The sequence below is a fragment of the Camelus ferus genome, chromosome 1 (genome assembly GCF_009834535.1).
Source record: "Camelus ferus isolate YT-003-E chromosome 1, BCGSAC_Cfer_1.0, whole genome shotgun sequence".
Taxonomy (NCBI): domain Eukaryota; kingdom Metazoa; phylum Chordata; class Mammalia; order Artiodactyla; family Camelidae; genus Camelus; species Camelus ferus.
Genome location: NC_045696.1, coordinates 41,242,167 through 41,265,129, shown reverse-complemented (window position 1 = coordinate 41,265,129; position 22,963 = coordinate 41,242,167). Strand labels below are relative to the sequence as shown.

The 22,963-nt window shown below is 39.7% G+C and overlaps 1 protein-coding gene across 1 annotated transcript in view; it reads left to right on the top strand.

Moving 5' to 3' along the window:
• ABI3BP (ABI family member 3 binding protein) overlaps positions 1 to 22,963 on the top strand; it is a 241,633-nt gene that overhangs the window by 186,452 nt on the left and 32,218 nt on the right. The window contains 9 exon segments of the mRNA XM_032477890.1: positions 1,647 to 1,706; positions 2,419 to 2,466; positions 3,277 to 3,357; positions 5,561 to 5,638; positions 10,076 to 10,141; positions 11,672 to 11,746; positions 18,753 to 18,830; positions 20,353 to 20,457; positions 22,787 to 22,915. Of these exon segments, the coding sequence (XP_032333781.1) occupies positions 1,647 to 1,706; positions 2,419 to 2,466; positions 3,277 to 3,357; positions 5,561 to 5,638; positions 10,076 to 10,141; positions 11,672 to 11,746; positions 18,753 to 18,830; positions 20,353 to 20,457; positions 22,787 to 22,915 (720 nt within the window).

The following is a 22,963-nucleotide window of genomic DNA, read 5'->3' as shown; positions in this document are numbered from 1 at the left end:
ACATTTCTTCTCAGCTTCTCCTTCCCTGAGTCCCACACCTCTCTGTGCACTCCAGCTCTGTAACCATTAGGGTGCTTATAAACTGCAGGCTGCTTTGTATGGTCATGACCTTCCCAGAGCCACATCAAGCACCTTCTTCCTCACCCTCAGATAAGCATTTTGTTTGATTTACAATTGGAAATTCTTCCTCTTTTCTCCTTTGAATCCTTAAAAATACTACAGAGCATAAGTAAAATGGTCACTGTTGTGATGGGTTTTCTCTAACTCTGTCCACTACTAAGCTTTTTGAAGTTACCTTTTTTAATAAAAAGAAAACTCTTGACTTCAAGTTCCCCTGGTTGTTCCCTTTTAGCACATGGAAGTTCTAACTGAGCCCGTTTCTTCTCTGTGTACCAGATTCCACAACTATGATTTCACTGGGACTTACTAAGTGGCTTAAACTAAGAACAGATGTGATATCCAGGTTAAATGTGGCTCCCCAAAAGTCCCAGAAGAGAATGTCTGTTTTATATAACCTCTTTCCATACTAATGGTAAAGTGGTGCTTGGCCACCTCATGGTACAAAAGTTTTCTTCATCTTTGCCAGTGGCAGAGTTCTAGCCAGAATCCTAATTTTTTCCTCCCAGCGTCATATAAGATGCAAGAAAACTACACTGCATACCAAAGGATTTATGAATTCAATGTGGTAGGAAAACGTTTCATTGAGTGAGCAGGGTTGAGAAGGACCTCCTTGTGGGGAAACTGAGTCAAAGAAATACATAATCTTGTTCCAGAAAGCAGATTTTCCATAGAAATCTGGTACTAGCAATAGGTAGCTCACCCTGGTATTTTTTCCCCAGTGAGAAATAAGATATCAAATTTCCAGCCTACTGTTTTATTTTGCCAAAATAGAACTGGACACAGGCATTAAAAATACAGTGGACATCAGGACTGACAATGGGTAGATTTATCATTTAGCACATTTTCTCCTTTGTTTTTGTGTTAGCACCTATTATACTAGAAGCCATGTCACTAAGAATGCCAAAAATGTCAACATTTGCGTAGCACTTACTACGTAACAAGCACTCGTGAACTTTACATGTGGTATCTTCTAATGAGTGGCTGATTCCTTCTGCTCTGTTTTCTCCCCATAGAAACTGTTAGTGCCTGTTAGAATAAAACTCTGTCCTCCTCTTACATATTCAAGAATTTGGCCTTCTTTTTTTTCCTGTTTTCCTCAACTTGCAGGCCATTTATGCACTTTATCTAAGATAATGTATTTTCTCTTGCTATCAGTGGAACTTTAGCAGGAATATCATATGGTAGCTGACCACTTCGGACAAAAACTGACGTATTACTTTGAAGACAACTTGAGGGAGACCTACCTCCTTGTGTAACTGTATCAGTCATGTCTTCCTCCTTTCCGCACCCCTCAAAGGAATCTTCAGCATGAACTGTAACCAGCTTTGTTCTCCTGCCTCTGGAACCTTCCCCGTGCAGTGACACTTTCCCATTTTGGAAAGAACGGTCCTCTTCTTGGCTTAGCTCTTTGACCGTTGTGAAAACACCTTTGCTTCACTCATGCTTCCCAGGATTTTTTATCTGGGGGTTGTTTCCCTCCAGGCATGACATTTAGAGTACAGTGTTTTATCATCTTTTTCTTTCAGTTCCAAGAGATGTGCTCCTTCCCCATAAACCAGACACTGAAGTCTCTCAGAGAGAAACTGGTAAATGAATTGTTTTATCTTCCCAGTTAGGTAGTATATTTTTCAAAAAAATCTTCCTGAGGTAAATATATTTTTGTAATGATTGTGTTGTGGAAGAAGTTCAGAAAAAATTATGGATATAAGATATATATTTCTTTGGAGGAAGGTTAATCACACGATCTGTTTAAAATTTTTTCCTCAGTAGGGAATAGTATAAAATTGGTTCATCTTCCATGGAAGTATTTTGGCTGAATAGTAGATCATACTAAAATTAACCTTTGTTTTTTTTTTTTTATTGAAGCATAGTTAGTTTACAATGCTGGGTCAATTTCTGGTGTACTGCATAACATTTCAGTCATACACATACTTCAGTTAAAAAAAAGGTTAAAATTTAAAAAAAATTGTAAGACATAATTATTAACTGAGCCAACCACTTTCGTCTTCTTTCAAAATATAAACAACTACCTTCCAACTGTGAATATACTTTTAAGTAAGAAATCTGGGTGCCTACTCAAAAATTTTCCTCAAAGTGACAGGGAATAAGAACTTCAAAGTTTTAGCTAAACCAAGTTCCCTGGGTGGCATCTAAGATACAGAATTTTCTCATATTTATTATGAGTCTAAGAGAATGTTTAAATGTTCAAATGGATTCATGTAGAAACACAGAAACCAGCTTTATTTCACAGGGTAGTGATCCTCATAAACCGATTTCTTTGGTTTGTTTTTGGCCTAGTTCTGCAACCTGTTACCTTTGAAACTGACCTCCCAGAGCCAACGATAGGTAATGGTCTTCCTGCTTGACCCATTCTCATTGTTTGCTTGGCTGCCATCAAGATTGCTGGTCTTTCTCAAGTGATCACGTGGAAACGTCATCTGTTCTCCATCCTCTTCATCATTTCATCTCATTATTTTTACTCTTTCCAAAACAGAAAGGCAATGGTTTCACTGTTCTAAAGGTGTGGTCTGAAGACCAACTTAAGGTAGCTCACTACCAGGTCCCTCGTCACCTACCTCACCTGTCTCCGTGTTCTAAATGATTCCACCTTATTCCTGTCTGTCTAGTTAACATTTTCTGCTGGTTTAGTGGTTCTTGGCTGTGGTGTTACAACACCCTAGCATGTTGTGAAAGGTGCTGGCAAGTAATTATTGTTAATATTGGTCAAAGTACTGAGATTTGCCAATGGTTTGTTTTTAAAAATAAACTTGAGCAGCTTCCAGATGGTGGTGGCGGTGATGGCATTCTTTCTCCTGCTGTAATCCTGTGCACTCTCTTGGGTGGGAGAGCTGCAGCCGACACAGCCAGGACCACTTCTAACCCACCCCACCTTAACTGCGTACCGTCATGGAGTGTGCCAAGCACCAAATGTCATTTGTTATCTACCCTGGTGGAAAAAAACAGTTGAGAACCATTATTCTAACATTCCACGATCGTTTTCCTGAAGGTTCTATGCACACTTAACTTTCTTCTCCATGACTCACTCAACGTTTTCATTTTTCTATTTCAAATAAAGGAATCTCATATAATATTATTCTGGCTGGGTACTGGCCTTTGAATCTAAAGACTGACAACCTTGGTACTTGTTTTTTGCAGCTCCTTTAGAGACACGAGGCAGCCCTTTCATTCCTATGATTTCACCGAGTTCTAGTCAAGAGGAGCTGCAAACCACTCTGGGTAAATTTGTTTTGCTATTCCAGCTCCCTGTGAGGGCTTACATTTTAGGGATTGTCCTTAAGGAAGCCATGCATACAGTGTGTTCATGTGTTTCAAAACCACAGAGGGTCTCTTTTGACCATCATAAAAAAAAACATTTCACTTGATTCTTTTACATTAACTGTATATTTGTCCTTCTAATATTTATGCTGATTTTAATATGAAATGAGAATACTTTAAAACATCTTGACAAAAATTTCAAGCACTTGAAAAAGAAGAATGTTCCCTAAGTATATCAGTGCTATACTTTTTTTGTTGCTTTTTCCAAATATTTGAAACTTTACTTGGGAAGAAAAATTTCACCTAGTATTTAAAATTTCATGGGTGCTGAGCAACAGGAGTCCCCAAATAAAACTGTTTTAAAGGTGAGTCTATCCCAGAGAGCTTGCTGTCTAATATGAAGACAGGATTTAGCAATAGTTGTGTTTTCTCTTACCACCCAGGGTTCCACATGTATTTTGAAATTTAAGCCACCTAACAACATTGTCAGATAGTTTCTCTTACTGGCCCCCATTTTAAAGATTAGAGAATTGAGGCATAGAGAGATTTAAAAATCTAGCCAAGTTATACAGCTAATGTCAGAGCCAAACTGGAAGCCACACACTCAGTCACCAGAGTTCCTGGAATTCACCCCCATGTTCTACATTACAGTGAGTACCAGAGAGAAATGAGCAGCATGCTGAACAAGCAAACTACTAGGGGTATCAGGGAAGGCTTCACAGAGGAGGTGACATAGACGCTGGGTCTTCAAGTCGGAATGAGACTGAAAATTAAAGGTGTGAAGGGTCCTTTCGGGTTAAAGGCAGATGAGGAGGAGGCACAGGTCAGGAGTGGAGACCATACTGCTCTGATGAGCATGTGGGTGGCCTGGACAAACGCAGATGGATGAATGAGTCAGGAAGGTTGGTTGCGATGAGCAGGCTGTGCTTTCGAGGAGTTGAGCATCAATGTGTCCACTGTGTGGGAAACCCCAGTTTGCCTGACAGTTGGCTAAAAATGAACCAGAAAACAAGAGTTCCTGGCTTGTGTTTGTTGGCTCCTCTGCCCTGTCCAGGCTAGGTCCCATGTGGCTGTGCTTAAATCAGTGGCTTTATTTCCCTCCCTTCATCCCTTTTCAGATAAACCCACCCTTTGTGTGTGTCTGCAGAAATGAAGTTACTGATCCCATTTTAAAATGAAATCCTTTTTTGAAGGGAAAAATTAAAACTGAATGAGCAAATATATCCTAATGACCAAACACTCATCTTCTGCAGCCCAGGCCCTCAAAGTTGACATCACCCATGATGGCAAAATCAGAAGTACTTATCAAGAAGCACTGCTGGTTATGCTGATTATCTGCATTCCACTCCCTGCTTGTTTTTTTTTTTTTTTTTTTTAATATGTCTTAGTTTATTGTGACAACTATCACAAGTGTCTCTCTTAGGAGCAGACTCCAGATTATAAGACAAGCAGAAAATAAGATAACAACATACTATTTGCACCAAGTATTTCCTTGGATCCATTTTGTGGCAAAGTGATCAGTGTAATCTGCTGTGTCTGTATGATGCTGTAACGACTTCAAGATAATACGAGGTAGAAGTATTGCCACACTTTTTTTTTAAAAAATTTTGTCAGGAGTAATGTGTCTGCATGTCAATAAGTAAACTTTGATTTTCACTTGAGAAAATTTGCTCATTCAGCTTTAATTTTTTTCCTTCAAGTGTGTATTTGCTCATTCAGTTTTAATTTTTTCCTTCAAAAAGGATTTCATTTATTCTTATATGGTGTAAACACATTTTTTCATATGATCTGTTTTTTTTTCCAGCTCATCGAAATAACTTGAGCTCATGGAATAGGGAGGAAACATGAAGGCAATACATAAACATGAAGACAGGAGGCATATCCAAGTATATAGCCGTGTCCAGTGACCCTAAATTAAAGCTTTTGGAAATCCTTACAATAATCATTGAAATAATAGTACAAGAAGACAATAAATACAATAAATGAGAGCTATTAAAATATACCATTAACTTTGAAATAAGATGATTGCTAGGCAGAGTTACAGATACAATTTACCCTTTTATCATTGCATAGGGAAGAAGAGTATGGGTTTTTGGGGGTTTTTTTTTGACATGTACATAATGATAATTATTTAAAGCCCGCCCTCTTACTGTGTTTTCCCCAGCAGAAACAGACCAGTTCACCCAAGAACTCTTCACAACTAAGATTCCACGAACAACTGAAGTGGTGAAGACAACTCCAGGTAATGCTGTTTCTCCACCTCTGGCTAATAACTTTTCCTCCTTTTTTTTTAAGCAGGAAGCACATTTTCTTTTAAGAATGTAATTTTTCAGGGGGTGGGTATAGTTCAGTGGTAGAGTGCATGCTTAGCATGCACAAGGTCCAGGGTTCTATCCCTAGTACCTCCAGTAAAAATAAATAAACCTAATTATCTCCTCCCCACCCCACCCCCCAAAAAACCAAAACCAAAACCAAACAAAAAAAGAACATAATATTTCATTACAGTGAGTTAATTATTTTTCATTTCATAGGTACAGGATATCAGCCAAGTAGGAATCTATGTGAATATCAGTTGAATGAAGACAGTATCTTTAGTTAGAGCTTTACTTTTTTTTTTTTAGCACTTTATTTTTTTCTTTTTATTTTATTTTGAGGGAGGTACTGCTGGGGATTGAACCCAGGACCTCTTGCATGCTGAGCATGTGCTCTGCCACTGAGCTATTTCCCTCCCCCTGGGCTTTACTGTTGACTGTACGGTCAACTGCTTGATGCTGATAACTAAGAAAGCTTCCACTTGTTCCCCTTGCTTGACCTTCTTTGCCTCATTTTCCACATCAGATAAGTAAGAATCTTCATCACCTTCCTCCTTCTCCTCCTCCTTTCTCTCCCTCTGTCCCATCTCCCAAACTTGATGAATACGTTGATACTGCAGCCTGAGAAAGGAAATTAGTAACAAGAAAATTCATTTTTTAGTGATGACTTAATATTAAAACATCCAGGAAGGTTTTCTCTGGGATTTCCTCATTTTATTTCTTCCTCCTACTTTTTGAGACATGAACTCACCCACACAAATCTCTGTTTCATCTCCGTGCTCTCGGAAGTCTCTCCTTTTTATCTCTCTGTCCTAGCTGGGTTGTAATCAGTTGTGGATTTCCAGTATTTTCGTGTTTTCTTTCTTTTTTCCTTAACTACCTTCTTGTGCCCATCTCTACCTCTAGCATACAGGAGGAAACCCCCCCAAAAAAATGTAAACATTTTTTAAGGATTTGGGAGACAAATTTATTTTACTCAATTGTCAGTTGTAATTTGGGATGGAAATTTGGTGAAAGAAATTTAAAATAATATGAGGAGATGATAACAATAAAAGAAATCTAATTTTAAGGTATACATTTTATAATAAGCAGAGTAGTACTTATACTAAATAAATATGACTGAGAATACACTCTATGGTATAGGACAGTTCTTGTAAATTTTCTAAATATTTTTAGCTCCTTTGGTTTAATTTTTATGTTTTAAATGTTTATTATTTACTTTATTACCTTTTTATTTATTAACCTTTCTTTATTTAAGTATACACAGAGGTAAGGCGCCTAATATAATGACAGCCCTCCTAAAGTCTTTTCACCACCCTCAGCCATTAACAACAGATGTTCAGTCCTGTTACATCCATTCCCCACCCTGATATGTTTATTTTTTAATGTTTTTGCAAACCTTTAATGTCTGGCTTAATAGAAGTTAGCTAGAGTCTCATAATCAAACTCTGGTGCTCTTATGGTAAAACACACAAATGTTTATAGTAAGCAGGATAAATACAGACCCTATTCAACTCAGGCTGTATTGCCAAGTGAGAAAAAGATTTCAGCTTTTTAGAGCTTTGTAGATTTCAGAATTGAGGGCAAAAACATAATAGGCCTGTTCTGTTCTTGTTTTTGCTTTTCCTTTCTTTCATGGGAAGATCAACACTGTGTCACCAGTACGAGTATATGTGGAATTTTCATCAAATTGCTTCTTGAACATGGTTTTATTAGATGGGTTTCACAGTTGATTGGATGTATATCTAGGATCTGAAATCATTCTATGATTTGTCTTAACATATGTATATAATATACTGTGTTTTAATTATTTTCTTATGTTCTGAGGAGCCTTAGCTTGAGCCTAAACTATGCAGCTCTGAGATTCATATTTTTCTAGACTTGTGCCAAGGATCTTTAAAGGGGGCTCACCAGGAATTTCTTTCCAACTTGGTCCAGCCCAGTAACCCTTCTGGGGAGTAGAGGGTCAACTTCAGTAATGGCACACTGTGTCCTGGGATCTCCCTCTGGCCCAGCCCTCATAAATGTGTGCTTGAGCTCTGCGGAGGAGGTCAATCCACTGTATTACGTTTGGTTTGTTGTGTTGTGTTGTGTTTTGGTTTGGTTTTGACAGCAGACATTAGATACATAAGACAGCACACAATAATTTGAGATGCTGTAGGGGTGAAATTGTTCCTCTTGATCTGCACACCCCACCCACCCACATACCAGGACCTGTGTGGCTTTTTGTTCTCTAAGCCCAAGGGCTCCAAAGAAACTTAGTGCCTAAAGGCATGAACCCACTGGTAGAATCATCAGCACCTTTTCTTTGCGGCATCCTTGCTCCTTTGTCTGCTGAGACAATTCCCTGCAGCTAGAACGGAAACCCTGATGTATTCAAGCTCCTCTCCTGTGCCCCTCTCATCTCAACCCCTGGTAGAAATCCACTTGGCCAGAGCCATTCTGGGGACATTTTGATGACTGATTCCAGCTCCCCAGTCCTTACACCACCCAGGGAAAGTTGTATCCACTTTCCCCTCCACCTGGCCCTTCAGGGCACTTCTCCTGAAATCTCTGTTTGTTTGTGTTTGATGTTATCTTCATCAAGGATTTTTAATGCTCTTTTAAAATACTGTTTATGAAACTATTCAGATATTAAGCCATCTTTTAAAATTATTTTTATTACTAGTCACCCAAAACCCTGTGGAGATGACATTCACAGTGTTACATTCTCATAACGCTTCTTTGTCTGTTTTTAAATTTAAAATTAAAACCCTGGAGCAGTTTTCTTAAGGCCGTGTGTTATGTGGTGATGAGCTATGTGAGTAACTCACAGCCTTAAGTTATATGTCAGCTCTTTTATACAAAGTTCTTTCAAGATTTAAGTAAAGACCGTAAATAAAACAAAATTTCTGATACTGTGAATTTGAAATAATGAATGTAAGCTGATTATTTCTAAGTTTTTCTAAGGTTTTAAAACTGATATATATTCTAGAATGAGACTAAGAAGAGCCATGGTTCTTGTATTTCTTTAAGCAAAAGCAATCTAACATCGAAGAAATGTAAAACAAATCTGCAATATGTTACATTGACAGGGACTCCTACCACTCTCAAAGAAAATTTAAGAAAAACACTTGCAAATCATCATCACACATTTTAGGGTGTGTGAGAATTGACTGTTTTTATAACATCAGTACCTCTGTTCACGCTAGTTATTACACTTTGCAAGGCCCCTGTTAAACCTACAGAGAATTTCAGTATGTGTCTGCTGTTTTTGGCCTGAAGTGTGGCAAAATTCTGCTCATCAGTCTTCACGGTGGAGGCTTATAAATGAGCTACATTATAATCTGTTTTGCAGGTGTATTTTTTTTTAATGTGGTAGGCAAGGCATTTGCTGATTTATAGTTACATAAATACCCACTCAAGATGTGAAGAAAATCATTGAAACGATGTAATCTACTTACATAGTTTTCGAGAAAAACTTTTTCCAGTCTTAGCTAAAGCATTACCAAGAGAGTTGGTGGCCGGACGCAATGTGTGTGTCAAGGGGGCAGAGGAGGAGAGGGAAGGATAGACAGTTTCCAGGATGAATGCACATTTTAAAAGCTTAGGAAGCAAAACGAATTCAGCTGAGTTGTTTGTGAATTTGCCTGATTACAGCTGTCGCTAATTTCTAAGTGTATTTGACAAGTCTTCCTTAGTGGTCTTCCCTGTGCCAGTAACAAGGGGGCATGTTGGTCCCAGGGCTGTCTGAGTTCTCAGTCTTTGCTCATCGTCTCTTGATGGGCAGGACACCAGAGGTCATTTTCTCTTATTCCTAAAGCTATTAAGCACTAAGTGAGTATTTATTCACTTAAGGGTTTGTGAACTAAGACAGATAGAGACCACGTTTCTACTCTTGTTCTCATGTACTTAAACCTATTCCTCTCTTTGCCTTTAAGATTATTTGTCTTCTTTGTCAAAATAATGTTCCACAGTGGCTGCCTAATTACAAGTTGTGAATGGATGGATGGGTTGTTGGACAGATGGACAGACACATGGATGGATGGATGGTTGGCTTATATGTTTACTGTGTTAAGCAACTATGTGGTGAAATAAATGTCCTTGAAAAACAGGGACTAAATGATGACTAATCCTGAACACACCTTACCAGTGGCCTACCTCACTTTATGTGCATCTTTGATTTCCAGTCATGAATATTTTCATTTGTTTTGCTTTCCTTTAGCGTCAGTGCTGTAATGCGTAATTGGAGGTTTAAGGATGTTCTTGATACTCCCATACAAAATGTACAAAGTTGCTGGTCTGTAGGGTGCTGACTTTCCATTTAGTGGGCCTCTCCATTTAGTGGGGTGTTGGTTATTAAATATGAAATGTTTCCTCTGTTTCAGCACCACACAGATTGTACACTACGCCTGTGAGGCCCAGAACACCCGACAAACCACACTTCAGACCTGGTAAGTTGTTTCTGTTTCTGACGATCTAAATAATCAGCACATCTAAGAAGACATCAGATGTGCTGAAACAGCCAAATGTACCAAAGGAGAGATACCCTTAAGGTGAAATAAATGACATACAGAAATCCTGATCCTTGTGGATAAATAGACAGATAATGATGAATTCGTGGAAGTGACAAGACTTTGCTGAGATTTTTAAGGATAATCAGATTCAGAGACCACTACAGAAACTTAGCCATATAAAAGCAGTTTTAAAATAGCATTTGTGCATAACTCGCACACACTCTCCCCTTCTCCTTTAGTTTTCCAGTGGCAGTTACAGTTAGCATGAGCTGTGATGTCTTGCATGTTTTCAAATGTCATCTTTTAAAAGAAGATGGTCTCTTCCAGTACGAAAGGCTCTTGCTCGGCGAGAATATTTTTACTTGATTCTTTCACATGATAAACAACCAGACACATTTTACAGTTTGTAAACAGCAAAAATAAAGTGGTAATTAAACTGGAAAATACTTTAAATTTATTAAATTCACCAAAGGATGTAGGAACTCACTTACGGGAGCTTATTAGGGAAAAGTTAACCTGAAGGGATGACGTGGTCCAGAGGCCAGAGCCTCTGGTGTTTCTGCCCTTTTATTTCCCTCTGTGATTCTAAGAAGTCTTAAAGTTCTAAATGACAAAATTGGCTTGTAAACTAACATTCGTGGTGAACATCTCTCCAGACACATGGAAAAAAGAAAAACATACATTTTTCTACCCTTTAGTTTACGGAGGAGTCTATATATGTATTAGTATATATATATATATATATGTTTGAGTTATCCTCCAACTCCTAAAGGTAATAGGTGCAGAAATCTTTTAAAAAACAAATACATCTCCATGGGACTGTTGTAGCACGATGGCTCTGGAGGGCTTAATATGTGGCTGGTAGTATTAAGCAGTCTACAAGATAATGAAACAGTAACAGTAATGGCTAACAGTGACTGGGTGCTTACCCTGTGTCCTGTGAGGTACAGTGGAGGAAGCTAAGTCAAAACAAGAGCTTGGAAGTGGATTCTGTGTTTAACCATGGACTTGTGGCAGGCCTGAGGGAGCTTCTGTACCTAGAGACTCCTCCAGAAGGACCACCACCTTATGTGTTATGAATTAAGGCTTTAAAATAAATACACCTAAGTTTTGGGTTTTCATTAGGCATATGTAGTCCTGATCTTTTTTCAGTCCCATTTTGGAATCTATCTAGTACTTACAAATGAAGTAAGATACCTGTCATTCAGAAATTTAAATTCCCTTCTTTTTTATTCCAGCCTAGTGATCACCTCAGAGTCCAAACTCAGATGTCTATTCCCAAATTCAAGCCTATAATTTTTATACCATAATTGTAATTTCTCTATTCTGAACAATAGTTTTTGATGCACCATCATATTTTTATTGCCTAGTTAAATGACTTCCAATTCTTTGGAAAGTTTTATTTTCCTTGGCTGCAAGTTTTTAATAAGAAAATGTCTAAACTGTTTATTTCCTGCTTATTTGTAGTTTTGAATAAGACGACTACGAGACCTAGTAGACCCAAACCCAGTGGGATGCCCAAATGGGATGGAATGGGAACAGGTAATGATTACAGAGTTATTTCCTTTTGATCCTGTTAAACTGTAAATGTTTTCATTCAGTTTTTATAATTTATTGAATTCACATTTCAATTTCTTTTTTTTATTTTTACCAGTTTTAAAAGTTCTTAATATAACCAGTTTTGGAAGTTCATAGACTTGACAATTGTAATTAATTCCAAAATCAAAATTTCAAATGTCTTTGAAAACATTAAAAAAGACTTTTTCATTTTTCTAAATGCAATTCACTAAATCAGCTACAAAATACAGTCTTGATTCTTAAAAAGATCCTGATTATTCCAAAACACTTAGCAAATACAGGCCTGGTCTTTAAGACTGTTATCACTTGGTTTTCAAGTTTATAATTTCACAAGTACCATTATAATTTTTTTGAATACCTGCATCTGTTAGCCACCTAGAATATGCTATTTAAACAAGAGCAATTAGCAGTTGATCGCCCAGATTACAAGCATATTAATGTTTCCAAACCACTCAGCTTGGATTCAGTGACACTGTCCTGATCCAATCTGATCTATGGAGGTAGACATACAGATAAGTAGGACAGTGATCTGATAAAAGTTCAAACACCCAACTCACTAAGTGGATAAATGGTAGTTATTGAATGCCTTACTATGGGATTGCATTGTTCCCTTGAAATACTTTTTAAAATAATGCAAATCTTATACCAGGTTCTGTGAAAAAACATGAAAATTACAGTTTAATGCATATTACATATTTAATCAACCCATAATGTTCCCTAATGAGAAAGAAATGTGAGTAATACCTGAAGATGTGTATTCAATCTAAACACCATTTAGATTTTATTTAGTTTTTGTACTAGGTTATTACAATGTCAGAAGTTCTAGGAATTCAATTCCCTTCAAATCAATTAATGAAGGCAGATGCTATAAATTCCTAACTCATGAAAAACAAGAAAGCATTCCAGTATCTATTTGTGCTCAGCTGCTCCTTAAGTGGGATTAGGCTGTGCCTAGTGTCTCAGGTAGATGTAAACAATCTGACTCTAAATAGAGCCACCTTCTTAATATTCAAAATAATTCCCTGGAGTTTGCCTAAGTAGAAATAGAAGGCATTTATGTCAACAAAGCAAATGAAAGAACAAGTAGCTATGATCAAACTTGACAGCCAGCCATTAACCTTCAGCATAATCACACCTTGATTCTCATTAGGAAAATGCTGATTGTCTATCAGAGGGAAAACAGAGCATTATTATATTTTAGTTTATCAACAGTATAAATATTTTTCCAGGGCCACTTGTAATACAAAATGACATCTGTTACCCTCTTGTGTAGATGAAGTCAACTTTGTAATAACTCATCTATCTCATCTTTAAAAGGTTTGTCTCTTGCCAGGGCTGCTTCAGTTTTAGTTGGTTGGTTTCTGTTAGAAATAGGTTGGTGGGCACAGGTAAACAAAGCTGAGTTCACTGTTTCCCTTTTCCTTACTCTATCACCAGTCTCCAACCAAAATGTGTTTCACCTGCTCTATGTTCTAGTGTTTGTCTATTAGAATCCTTCTTTAAGGAAGGACTTGCTGCCCACCTGCAGGGAGTAAAGTCAGCAGACAGCATCCCACTGTCAGCTCCTTCAGGACCAGCCTCAGCTCAGAGAGTCTTAACTGGAGATTTGAGTGGTCCATCACCCTGTCTACCACATCAACATTTAACAACCAAATGATACTTACCTTAGGAATGCAAGGTTGGCTCAACATTCAAACAAATTAGTACAATTTACCACATTAACAGAGCAAAGGAAAAAAATTATCATCTCAGTAAATATGAAAATCAACCATTAGACAAAATTCAAAATCCATTCATGATGAAAACTCAACACTAGAAATAGAAGGAATTTTCCTCACTCTGATAAAGGGCATCTGTAAAAAACCTACAGCTAACATCATACTTAATATTGAAAGGCTGAATGTTTTTCTCCTAATATCCAGAACATAAGCAAGGATTCCTAACTTTTTTATCACTTCCTTTGAAAATAGAAGTGGAGTGTTAAGCTAGTGCAATAAGGCATGAAAAGAAGTAAATGGTATAAAAATCACAAAATCACAGATGACATTATGTAGCATATTTTAAAAGGAAAATTTAACAGCTCTAAAACTCTGCCTGGGGAATATTGTTTTGAAAAATTGGTGAGAAAAAGAGTATTTTAAAATCTACTCTCTTTAGGTTTATAGACTCACATGGATTCACCTTACTTTGATTCTGCATAGTTTTGATTTGATTGGTTTACAGAAATACAGATATTCACAGCAAGTTTATTTTCTTTCCTGACCTAGTCCTACTATCTCATCTATACTCATTTCTAACCTCTATTGAGTCTTAATAAGATTTAATGAGACACCATTTCTGTGTCAAATGATTCATTATCCAACTTTGACATCTTGCCCAGATCTTTATTGTCCACCTAATATATATTTTCCTATAGTTTTTCTTGCTGAAGTTTTCAGCCTAGATATTTTACATTTTAAAAAGATCAGTTGATAAAGAATCCGCTTAGGATTTATAGGCCATATTCTTCATGGTCTTAGGCCACTTAGGGCTGTGCCTTTGGAAGACTAAAAAAGGTTCTGAGGCCTCAAAACCATGAACCTTTGTTTATTTGAGCCTCTATAAAAATCTTAGAATGATTCCATAAACCCCAGGAGTCTTTAAACCTTCTTGAGCCAAGTTTCTTACTTTATAACATCATTATAGATATTTACCCTGGCTTAAGTGCATTTCATGGCTATATGTATAAATATTTCTCCACCTTAAAGTTAGAAAGTAGCCTGCAGAGAATGCAGTTGTAGGTAGGTCATCTTTCCAGCACTCTACTTTTTCAGGATTTTCAGAGACACGTCTCAGCTTAACTGATGTGTTCTGCATATTATAACCTACTTGAGATCTGACTCCAGAGATGCAACCAGCACGCACTAGACAAGGGGACTGAACAAAGTACAATCTCACGGGCCAGATCCAGCTCATTGTCTTTTTTGTCAATAAAGTTTTATGGAAACATTGCTTGCTTTCGCAATACAATGGCAAAGTTGAATAGTTGTAACAGAGGCAGTATGGCCCACAGAGCTGAAAATATTTACCATCTGTCCCTTGGCAGAAAGTTTGCCAAACATGTGCTGGACAATCTCTCCAGCTTTCTCTCGATAGAAGGAAGCCACTGAGCTGTACACTTCTTTTATTCAACCAACATTTATTGAAAGCCCATTATGTACCAGAGTGTAATTTGGAAACGACCTTGGCACATATGGTTTGGCAGATATGTCAAATACCTGAACCCTAGACTCCTTTCTCTACTCCTTTCTCTCCTAATGAGGAATCCACACTTCACTGGCCCCACATTGAAGTGTGCTTGACAACCAGATCACAAACTCCTCCAAGGTGAGGAATGTGTTTGTCTGAGCTGTGGCTAAATCTTCCAGTCTGCTGGCTTTTCACCCCTGACTTTTTAGCCAGGTGCTAAGATTTGGAGACGAGGATGAGGAAACCAATCACCCGTAAACACCCTTCCTTTTCAGTCACAGGGAATTGTCTCTAATACATTGGGAAATTGATTCCCAGTTTGCTGTGTTTGTTTGCATAGTTTCTGTTACCATGGTTAAAAATTCCCGAAGTGTTACTTCATTTTTGACACTAAATTGCTAAGGGGTGAAAAATTCAGACATTTTTGGAGAATTCCCATATGGCCATTGGGGGCTCACAGTGAAGTTCAAGTCCTGTTGCTTCCAGAGCCAACTCTGCCCTTGAGAAAACAGTGGATTAATCCTGCCTGAGGGAAAAAGAATTCAGGTCACAGCCTGGGCCAGACTGGCTGATTAGATGCCAATTCCTGAGGATTCTTTCTCTTCAGTATCTCTTGCTGGCTCCCTCCTTTGCCCTCCCATTGCCTCTCTGCTACTTTTGGCCTTCATTTGCTCTCCTCAGTTCAGGGCACTAGACGTTCATGGGTCCCCAGATTCCATGTTCACACTGCTGCCAAGCAAACCAAACTCGGTGGAAGCAGGGCCAGACCTGGAGTTCAGTCTCCTGTCTCCAGTCAGTGCTTTTTCCCTGAGTCTAACGGCTGCCTTCTGAGTGGCTCTTACCAACGTGCTCAACCACCCCTGGCTTTCTCTGTTTCTTAGCTGGGCCAAGTCCAGTTTAGCAGCTGACACTCTGTTGATCTGGGGACTTAGCTTTAAGGGTCCTAACAGTATGATGCTTCCGTCTCTACCTATACGAAAGATGACAGGAAACGGTTGGTTTCCACTGGTTTCTCCCTTAATTAGACAAGAGGCTGGGGATGTTTGTATCGTTGGTCTTATTCGTAAAGTGATGCTGCAGAACTTTGGATTCTCCCCTGCGCCTCCATTTCACCAGCCTGTGGCGCGGTGCACCTGCATGGTCCTGGTTGGGAAACTATGCCAGCTTTGCATCACTCCGAGTCCCACTCACCAGTGGCCTGGTTGAGTGGCACATGCTTGTCAGCCGTGGCTATCTAGCCCTCACCCAGTGGTGGCACTTCAAACCACCCACAAGACAGAGTATAGGGCCCAGGGGTTAAAGTCACTTAGAGGCATTGTGAGGAGTAAGAGAAATATTAGGGGGATAAAAAGTCACCAAGTAAATTTGAAGATTTAATTGGTTTTATTCAACAATTTCTGAATTGCTAGTTCAGAAGGGCAACTGGCTACTAGAGGGACACTCCGAGGGGTTGAAAAAAATGAAAGTTTTTATAGGAAGAAGCATGGAGCCAAGGTGGGTATTAGCAAAAGAAAAGAAAGACTTATTTTTAGGCCAGGATATCTTCTTCTGGAGTGGTGGGGTGGGGGGAACGGCAAGGGTTTTATCGTCTTCTAGGGGATGGACGGGGCCCAGGCGACAGGATGACCTCCGCGGTGCTGACCGGTTAGTTGAGATTACATGTCTGGGGAAGGTCAAACTGCGGGCAAGTCAGGTATTACATCTAGGCTTGGTATCATGGGCTTCAGGCAAGTGATGCCACGTGGAGCGTGTGGTTTTCTGTTCAACAGAAGGAAGAAGATGACAGGAAACAGACAGCAGTCTGTACTAGGCCAGTTAGTGCTGAAGAGCTTGGCTGTGGAGCTGTGTACACGTGGGTGGGAATGGCTGCACTTGAGCTGTGAGTCCCTGCGTTCAAGGGGAGTTGCTTGATCTCCCCTTGCCTTGACTTTTTCCATCTGTGGGGCCAGGTCGTGTCTCCTACACAGAGAGGTTGTCAGGCTCAGGCCAGGCAACGAATGTATACGGTGCTTATGCAGATTGAGATCAAAATACTTTGCTTTTTATGGGTGGAAAGATTGGGAGAAAGGCTGTGAAGAAGGATCTACTGAAGGCGCATGTAGCCTACTAGGCGTCTAGCCTTCTGAAGGATGTAATACAGGGTCACCTCGGAAAATCATGGTAAATCATATCTCACCAAGCCAGGTTATCCCGGTGACACAAATGAGAGGACGTTCCATTCCCCTCGGCCACGCCCAGAGGAACCACCCAAGTGAGTCATTTCCTGCTCCGTTCTTGCCCCGTTACCACTGCGAGGGGGGCCCAGGAAGAAGGCGGATGAGCCGTTTGTTCTCACATGCCTGTTGGATTAGCCACAAGATAGACATTGATCCCAGAAATATTTTTTCCTACCACAAATAAACAGCTTTTGATTCCTGGCTACATCCCAACATTCACCGTGATTTTATATATTATCTCTTATTCAAGCCGCAGAGGGTGTGAGATTGCAATATTAGGTTTCATAAATTAATGTGAATCATAATTATTATAATTATGACAGTAATAATTGTTAGTAATATATTAATATTGTATTGATTAATGTTAATTATATTAGTTATAATTAATAATTTCATTAATTAATGTGAAAGTATCTTCTAATTTTGGGGAAGCAAAGCTTCAGTTATATGTTTAATCAGTATATCTCCCCCGTGCATTAAGTAAGACTGAGTGTGTAATGTCCCCACAGAGTCCTGGAACATGATGCTCAAAACAGCATTGCGGTTGTGCTTGTCCTTGTTAATGTACTAACTACTGTATTAATTCAATGTTTCATTCTTATGTTTTAATATGTGAATTATCATCAGGTCTTTGGAGTGTGGATTCTTTTTTAGGATGAGCCATTATAGCTAATATAATATTTACTTTTCAGATTCTAAAAATTTCTTTTTATTCTTTCTCAATGAAGACTGCTAGCCACTTCAGGGAAGATTATTTTATGATGTAAAATAATAATAATTTTAAAAAAACATAAGATGAAACCTAAATTGGTTCCCTCTACCCTTAGGATTGGTACCCAAAATCCTAGCAGGGGTATTTATGTGAATGACTTAGAAATAACCACCAGATTGTGTTTGAGAGACTTAGGAGATAAAATATCACACAAAGTAATTTTCAGATCAGTTTCTTCCAAACAGCAATTTGGAGTTCTAGGCCTGCCCAGACTTAATTTACAAACCTCAGAGGTATAGATCCAGTCTGTGGCCTAACCAGCTTGCTAGCCAAGGCCTCTCAAAAAATATTTTTAAAGTCAATTTATTAAGTACAAACCCAAACACGTTGGAATTTTAAGGGTTTTATGGGGGTCAAGGAGTTAGAGGAAATTTTTTTGTTAAAAACCACAAAATGTACCCATGAATATTGGCCAAAAATAGCCATTCATTGTAGATAAAATCCTGGTAAGCCAACACCATCCAGGAAGGCAGCACAGGGTGGGCATGATGGAAAATTAAAACAAAACCATCATCCACAACCACACACTATTTTCTCTTCAGACAAAATATCACAACCAATGAATGTGATAAGGCTTTACTTTTTTTCCCTATATGCAGATGGGAGAAGCCAATCAAAATGTCTGGGCACAAGACGCCAGTACCCTTGCTCTGCAAAGAATGCACCTTGTCACTGACAACTCTACCAAGTTTCCATGAAGAATATTTAGCACATTATTGCTATCTATTTATTTTGTCATTATCTCTGCTCACAGGGGTCAAGCAGACGCCACTGCCATCCGGTGCTGGTAGAAATGTGTCAGTGGACTCTACTTACTCCACAAAAAAAACAGGTAAGGAGTGAGGCACTGACTCCCTCACTCAGCTCTGCTCTGTAATGTGTAACCACAGTATCATTTGTTGCAGAAAAAGAAAAAAGAAAAAAGAAAAAAAAAAACAGCATCCGCACAGTCCCCAAAGCATCAGAACCATGCTAACAAACACTACATGGGTATTGCTAGACAAACATACTAAAATATTGCCTTCAGGGGAATGAAAATGCCTTGTGCACAAACTGAATATTAATAAAAACTGCCAATGGGGCACCAATTTAGTAATTACTTTCACGTAACGTTCTGAGGGGCCACCATGGACAAACGCCGAAGAAGTCACGTGGATTCTAATTTTCATTGTATACAAGTTTTGCTCTTACGTGATTTGTTATAATATGCTTTTGCCTGAAATGATTTATGTTCCTAGTTTAAGATGGTACTCTGTATAATAGGTCAAAATTATGAAGCTGGAATGTCTTTGAATTGAATAAGAACTCTGTGCTTTTTAAAAGGATTCTGTAAAACCTGTTCTGTTGTATGAATGCCTAGACTACAGATTTATAGATTTATATCCTGTCACCACCACTCACTGTCCCCGAGCGCACACACACAACATGCACACACATGCACAATTCCTAATATCCAAGGAAGTGTTTAAAGCCACAGGGCATTTCCCTGGATTGTGAATTCTACTTGAAGATTTATTATACAAAAAAAAGATGAATTTTTAAGCTATAACACAAGACTTAAAAGAATAATTGAGTTAAGGTGGGCTGTTCTGGATGCCTCTAGCCTTGTCAGCCTTTGTCATAAAAAGGTATCTCTTCCCTTCTGCCCTTAGGCAAACAATTTAGAAAAATGTCCCTTTATTCTGGGCTGGCAGCCTTGCCCCAGGGCTCATGGGTGGGTGAGTGAGCACAGTGGGTGTTAAACTTTGCCTCCCGCTTACAGCCCCCTGGCCAGTTGCCCTTGTGCAGTGCACAACCCTTGGTACTGACCCTGCTCTCCATGGGAACAGGCTTATTGTTTCTGCCATCAGGTCTACTTTGTTATAATCATTTGAGAAGTTCTGAAAGTGTTTAATTATAATTTCATAATAGAGTTGGAGGATGGCTTGTAGCAGACACTAGAGGAGAAATTATATGCTATACCAGTCTAAAGCTAAAAGGGTGTAAGAACTGTAGTCTGAAAATCAAAGGCAGTTGGAGATAATGAAGCTTGGAAATGCTACTGTTGAGTCTGTATGGGAAATTCAAGATGTTAAATTCTATACATCTGTAAAGTTTTTGAAAAGGCAAATGCACTGATACATTTTCATCTCTAATTAGAGAATATTTGTGTACACTAATGTGCTTCATTATCCCTGGGTACATTACAAACACTAATTTAGAAGAATGTCAGATAATATTACTCATAGGCACTTTTGTATAGAATCTACTCTCTGTCATCCAACTGCTACTTATCAAACACTATATTTTTTAAAACCTGTGATTTTTTATAGAGTAAATCCTATGACCATTTTATCTGTAATGTAATCTCTTAGCCCCAATCCCAGGCACTCGCCGCCCACTCTTGCCACCTAGACCCATGCCCCCACGAAGAAAGCCTTTACCGCCAAATAATGTCACCGGGAAGCCAGGAAGTACAGGTGGGTCACAGAGCTTCCTTCTCCCTCCCTGATTTCAGTTTTACTAGCCAAGCACAAGCCTTTCTTGGTGTGCTAGCTCAAGCAGTTGGCAAGCCCTTGGTGCATGTGACATGTGCCTGTATTGGCTCCTAAGATCAGACTCTGTAAATTACAGCTTTGAGGACTCATATCCGGATTCCGGGTGGGAGGGGTGAAAGAAACCATCCTTGTGCATCTGGGCCAGTTTGCTTCTTGGAGGCCGTGTGCTTGGAGCTGAGACAGAAGCTGACTCAGGTTCTTCAAAAAGTGGATTATTTTGAACGAGATGATTTTTGCTACCCGCCCACCAGGAGTAATGGAAAATATCATCCACTTACATTCTGTCTCTTGAAATAAAATCCTATACATCTCATTGAAAGCTCCCCGGCCCACCAGCCTTTATGTGGACCTCAGTGTTATGGTGCCAGGGGAAAGACTGGGGACTGAAATATTCAGGGTGATGGGGCAGGTCTAGCCTGTCAAGAAGGCAGGAATGTATTTAAAAGTCAATCTGCCTCTCACCTCTGTACCTTGGCAAGTGTTGTCTCCTTCCCATAGAATGACCCCCCCAGTCACCGGTGACGCCCATGATTCACCTTTTTCTCAAAGAAGCCATCTCTAGCTCCCCAAACTAGACTTAGCATTGCTTCTCTGTTTCACTTGTTCTTGATAGAAACCTCTGTTAGAGCAAAGAGCAGATTGTTCTATACCTGTTTGTGGACTAGTCTTCCCCTACTAGATCATGAGCTCTGTGATGACATAGGACCTATTCTCTGAATTCTCAGAGCCCAACCACTGCTTGGCCCATAGAGGATGCTTAGTAAGTAATTGCTGAGTGAATATATGACTGAAATTAAGAATCAGAGAAAACTGACCAAGTTCAGAGCAAAGATTCGCCTTAATTCTCTCAAGGGTTCTTCTGCTGGACCTGCCACCAAACCACTGTGCGTGCCCTGTCTTTCCTCTCTCTTCACTCATGTCTCCCTCCTATGTATTTTTTTTTTAATAGAAGCAGGATACAGGTGGTAAAGCAGCTATGAAAGATTAAAGTGATAAGGATTTATGAGAAAGAGAATGGATGTCACTCTTTTCTCAGGATGAAGGGAGGGGATGGAGATAGAGAAGTTTTTATGAGGTGCCATGGGCACAGTGAACTCTGGAGTGTTTCTCCCATCAGCTGAAGGAGGAATCAGCCTCTCATCCCTGCCTCTGGTGCCTTCTTGAGTCGAGGCCCAGGGACATGGGCCCAGGGAGAAGACCAGCTTTTCCTCATTGATTAGAACCTGGGGCAGCTGTGACTCAGGTTTCCGCAGCTTTGGGGTCAGACTGGATGAGTCACAGACAGAAAGTGGTACCTAAGTGTCCCCCATGGAAGAGTCCGGGGAACCTCCCACCACAAAGCCCCTCTGCAAGCCTGTGTGTCCTCAGCTGCAGCTCCATGTGCTTGGTTCCTTCCAAATAAAACCTTGTTCTCTCCCATCAGTCTTGCCTCCCATTCTAACCCAGCCCCCCCCACAACTCTTGCCATCCTCCTCTAACTCAAAAGAAATGGTTACATTGAGGAGTCAAACAAAACCAGGGCAGTTGTACAGATTTGGCCTGATGGCCCTCGCAGAAAGTGCATACAGAATTCAGGAAATTAACTCAATGTTCTAGGAGTCCTCGAAACACTTGTCCATGAATCCATGCTGGGCCACGGTCCTGGGGTCAGTCTTGTACCCTTTGACTCTTTACTATCTGAGAATGATTCTTCTTCCCAGAAGGATTATAAAACCTAGTGGGTCCGTGTCACCTAAAAATAATGTCCAAATCCGTAGTATGCAAGGCCCTTCATGATCCGCCTTCCCTGCCCCTCCACCCTCCGCTGCCTCTGCACCCTGGAGAGCTCCTGGCTCTCTCACCCCTTCAAATTAAACATGCCAAGTGATTTCATGCCTCCCTGACTTGATTCTTCCTGCAAGCTCCAACTGGAATACAGCTCTCATGCCTACTGCCTGATCACTCCTCCTCTTCATTGGCGCATCCTCTGGGAAGACATTCCTACCCTCCCCCTACCCAACACTCATCTTCTTCCCCATAGATGTGCCCTCTTGCTGACCTTATCTGATTCTTTCTCAATATCGATAATGCATCACTATAATTGGCTCACACATCTCTCCCGATCAAGGACACCAGGTCTTGTTTTCTCTCCAATCCTGGCACATAGTGCCAAGTCACATGGTAAGTGCTTAATAAATATTTCTTGAATAAGTGAATGGAGAACTTGGCAGGGATCCCTCTAAAGCCTGACTACTTTGGCTCTGCATTACAGGAATCATTTCATCAGGCCGAGTAACTTCCCCACCCTTGAGGGCAACGTTCAGACCTACTGAAGCTCCCTTGGAGAGAACAGAGATGGATGGAAAGCTACCAACAGCTCCTGCCTCAGGAGAAGATCTTGGTTAGTATGTCAGTCACTGCCCACTGGATGCTTAGCTGTGAAGTACTG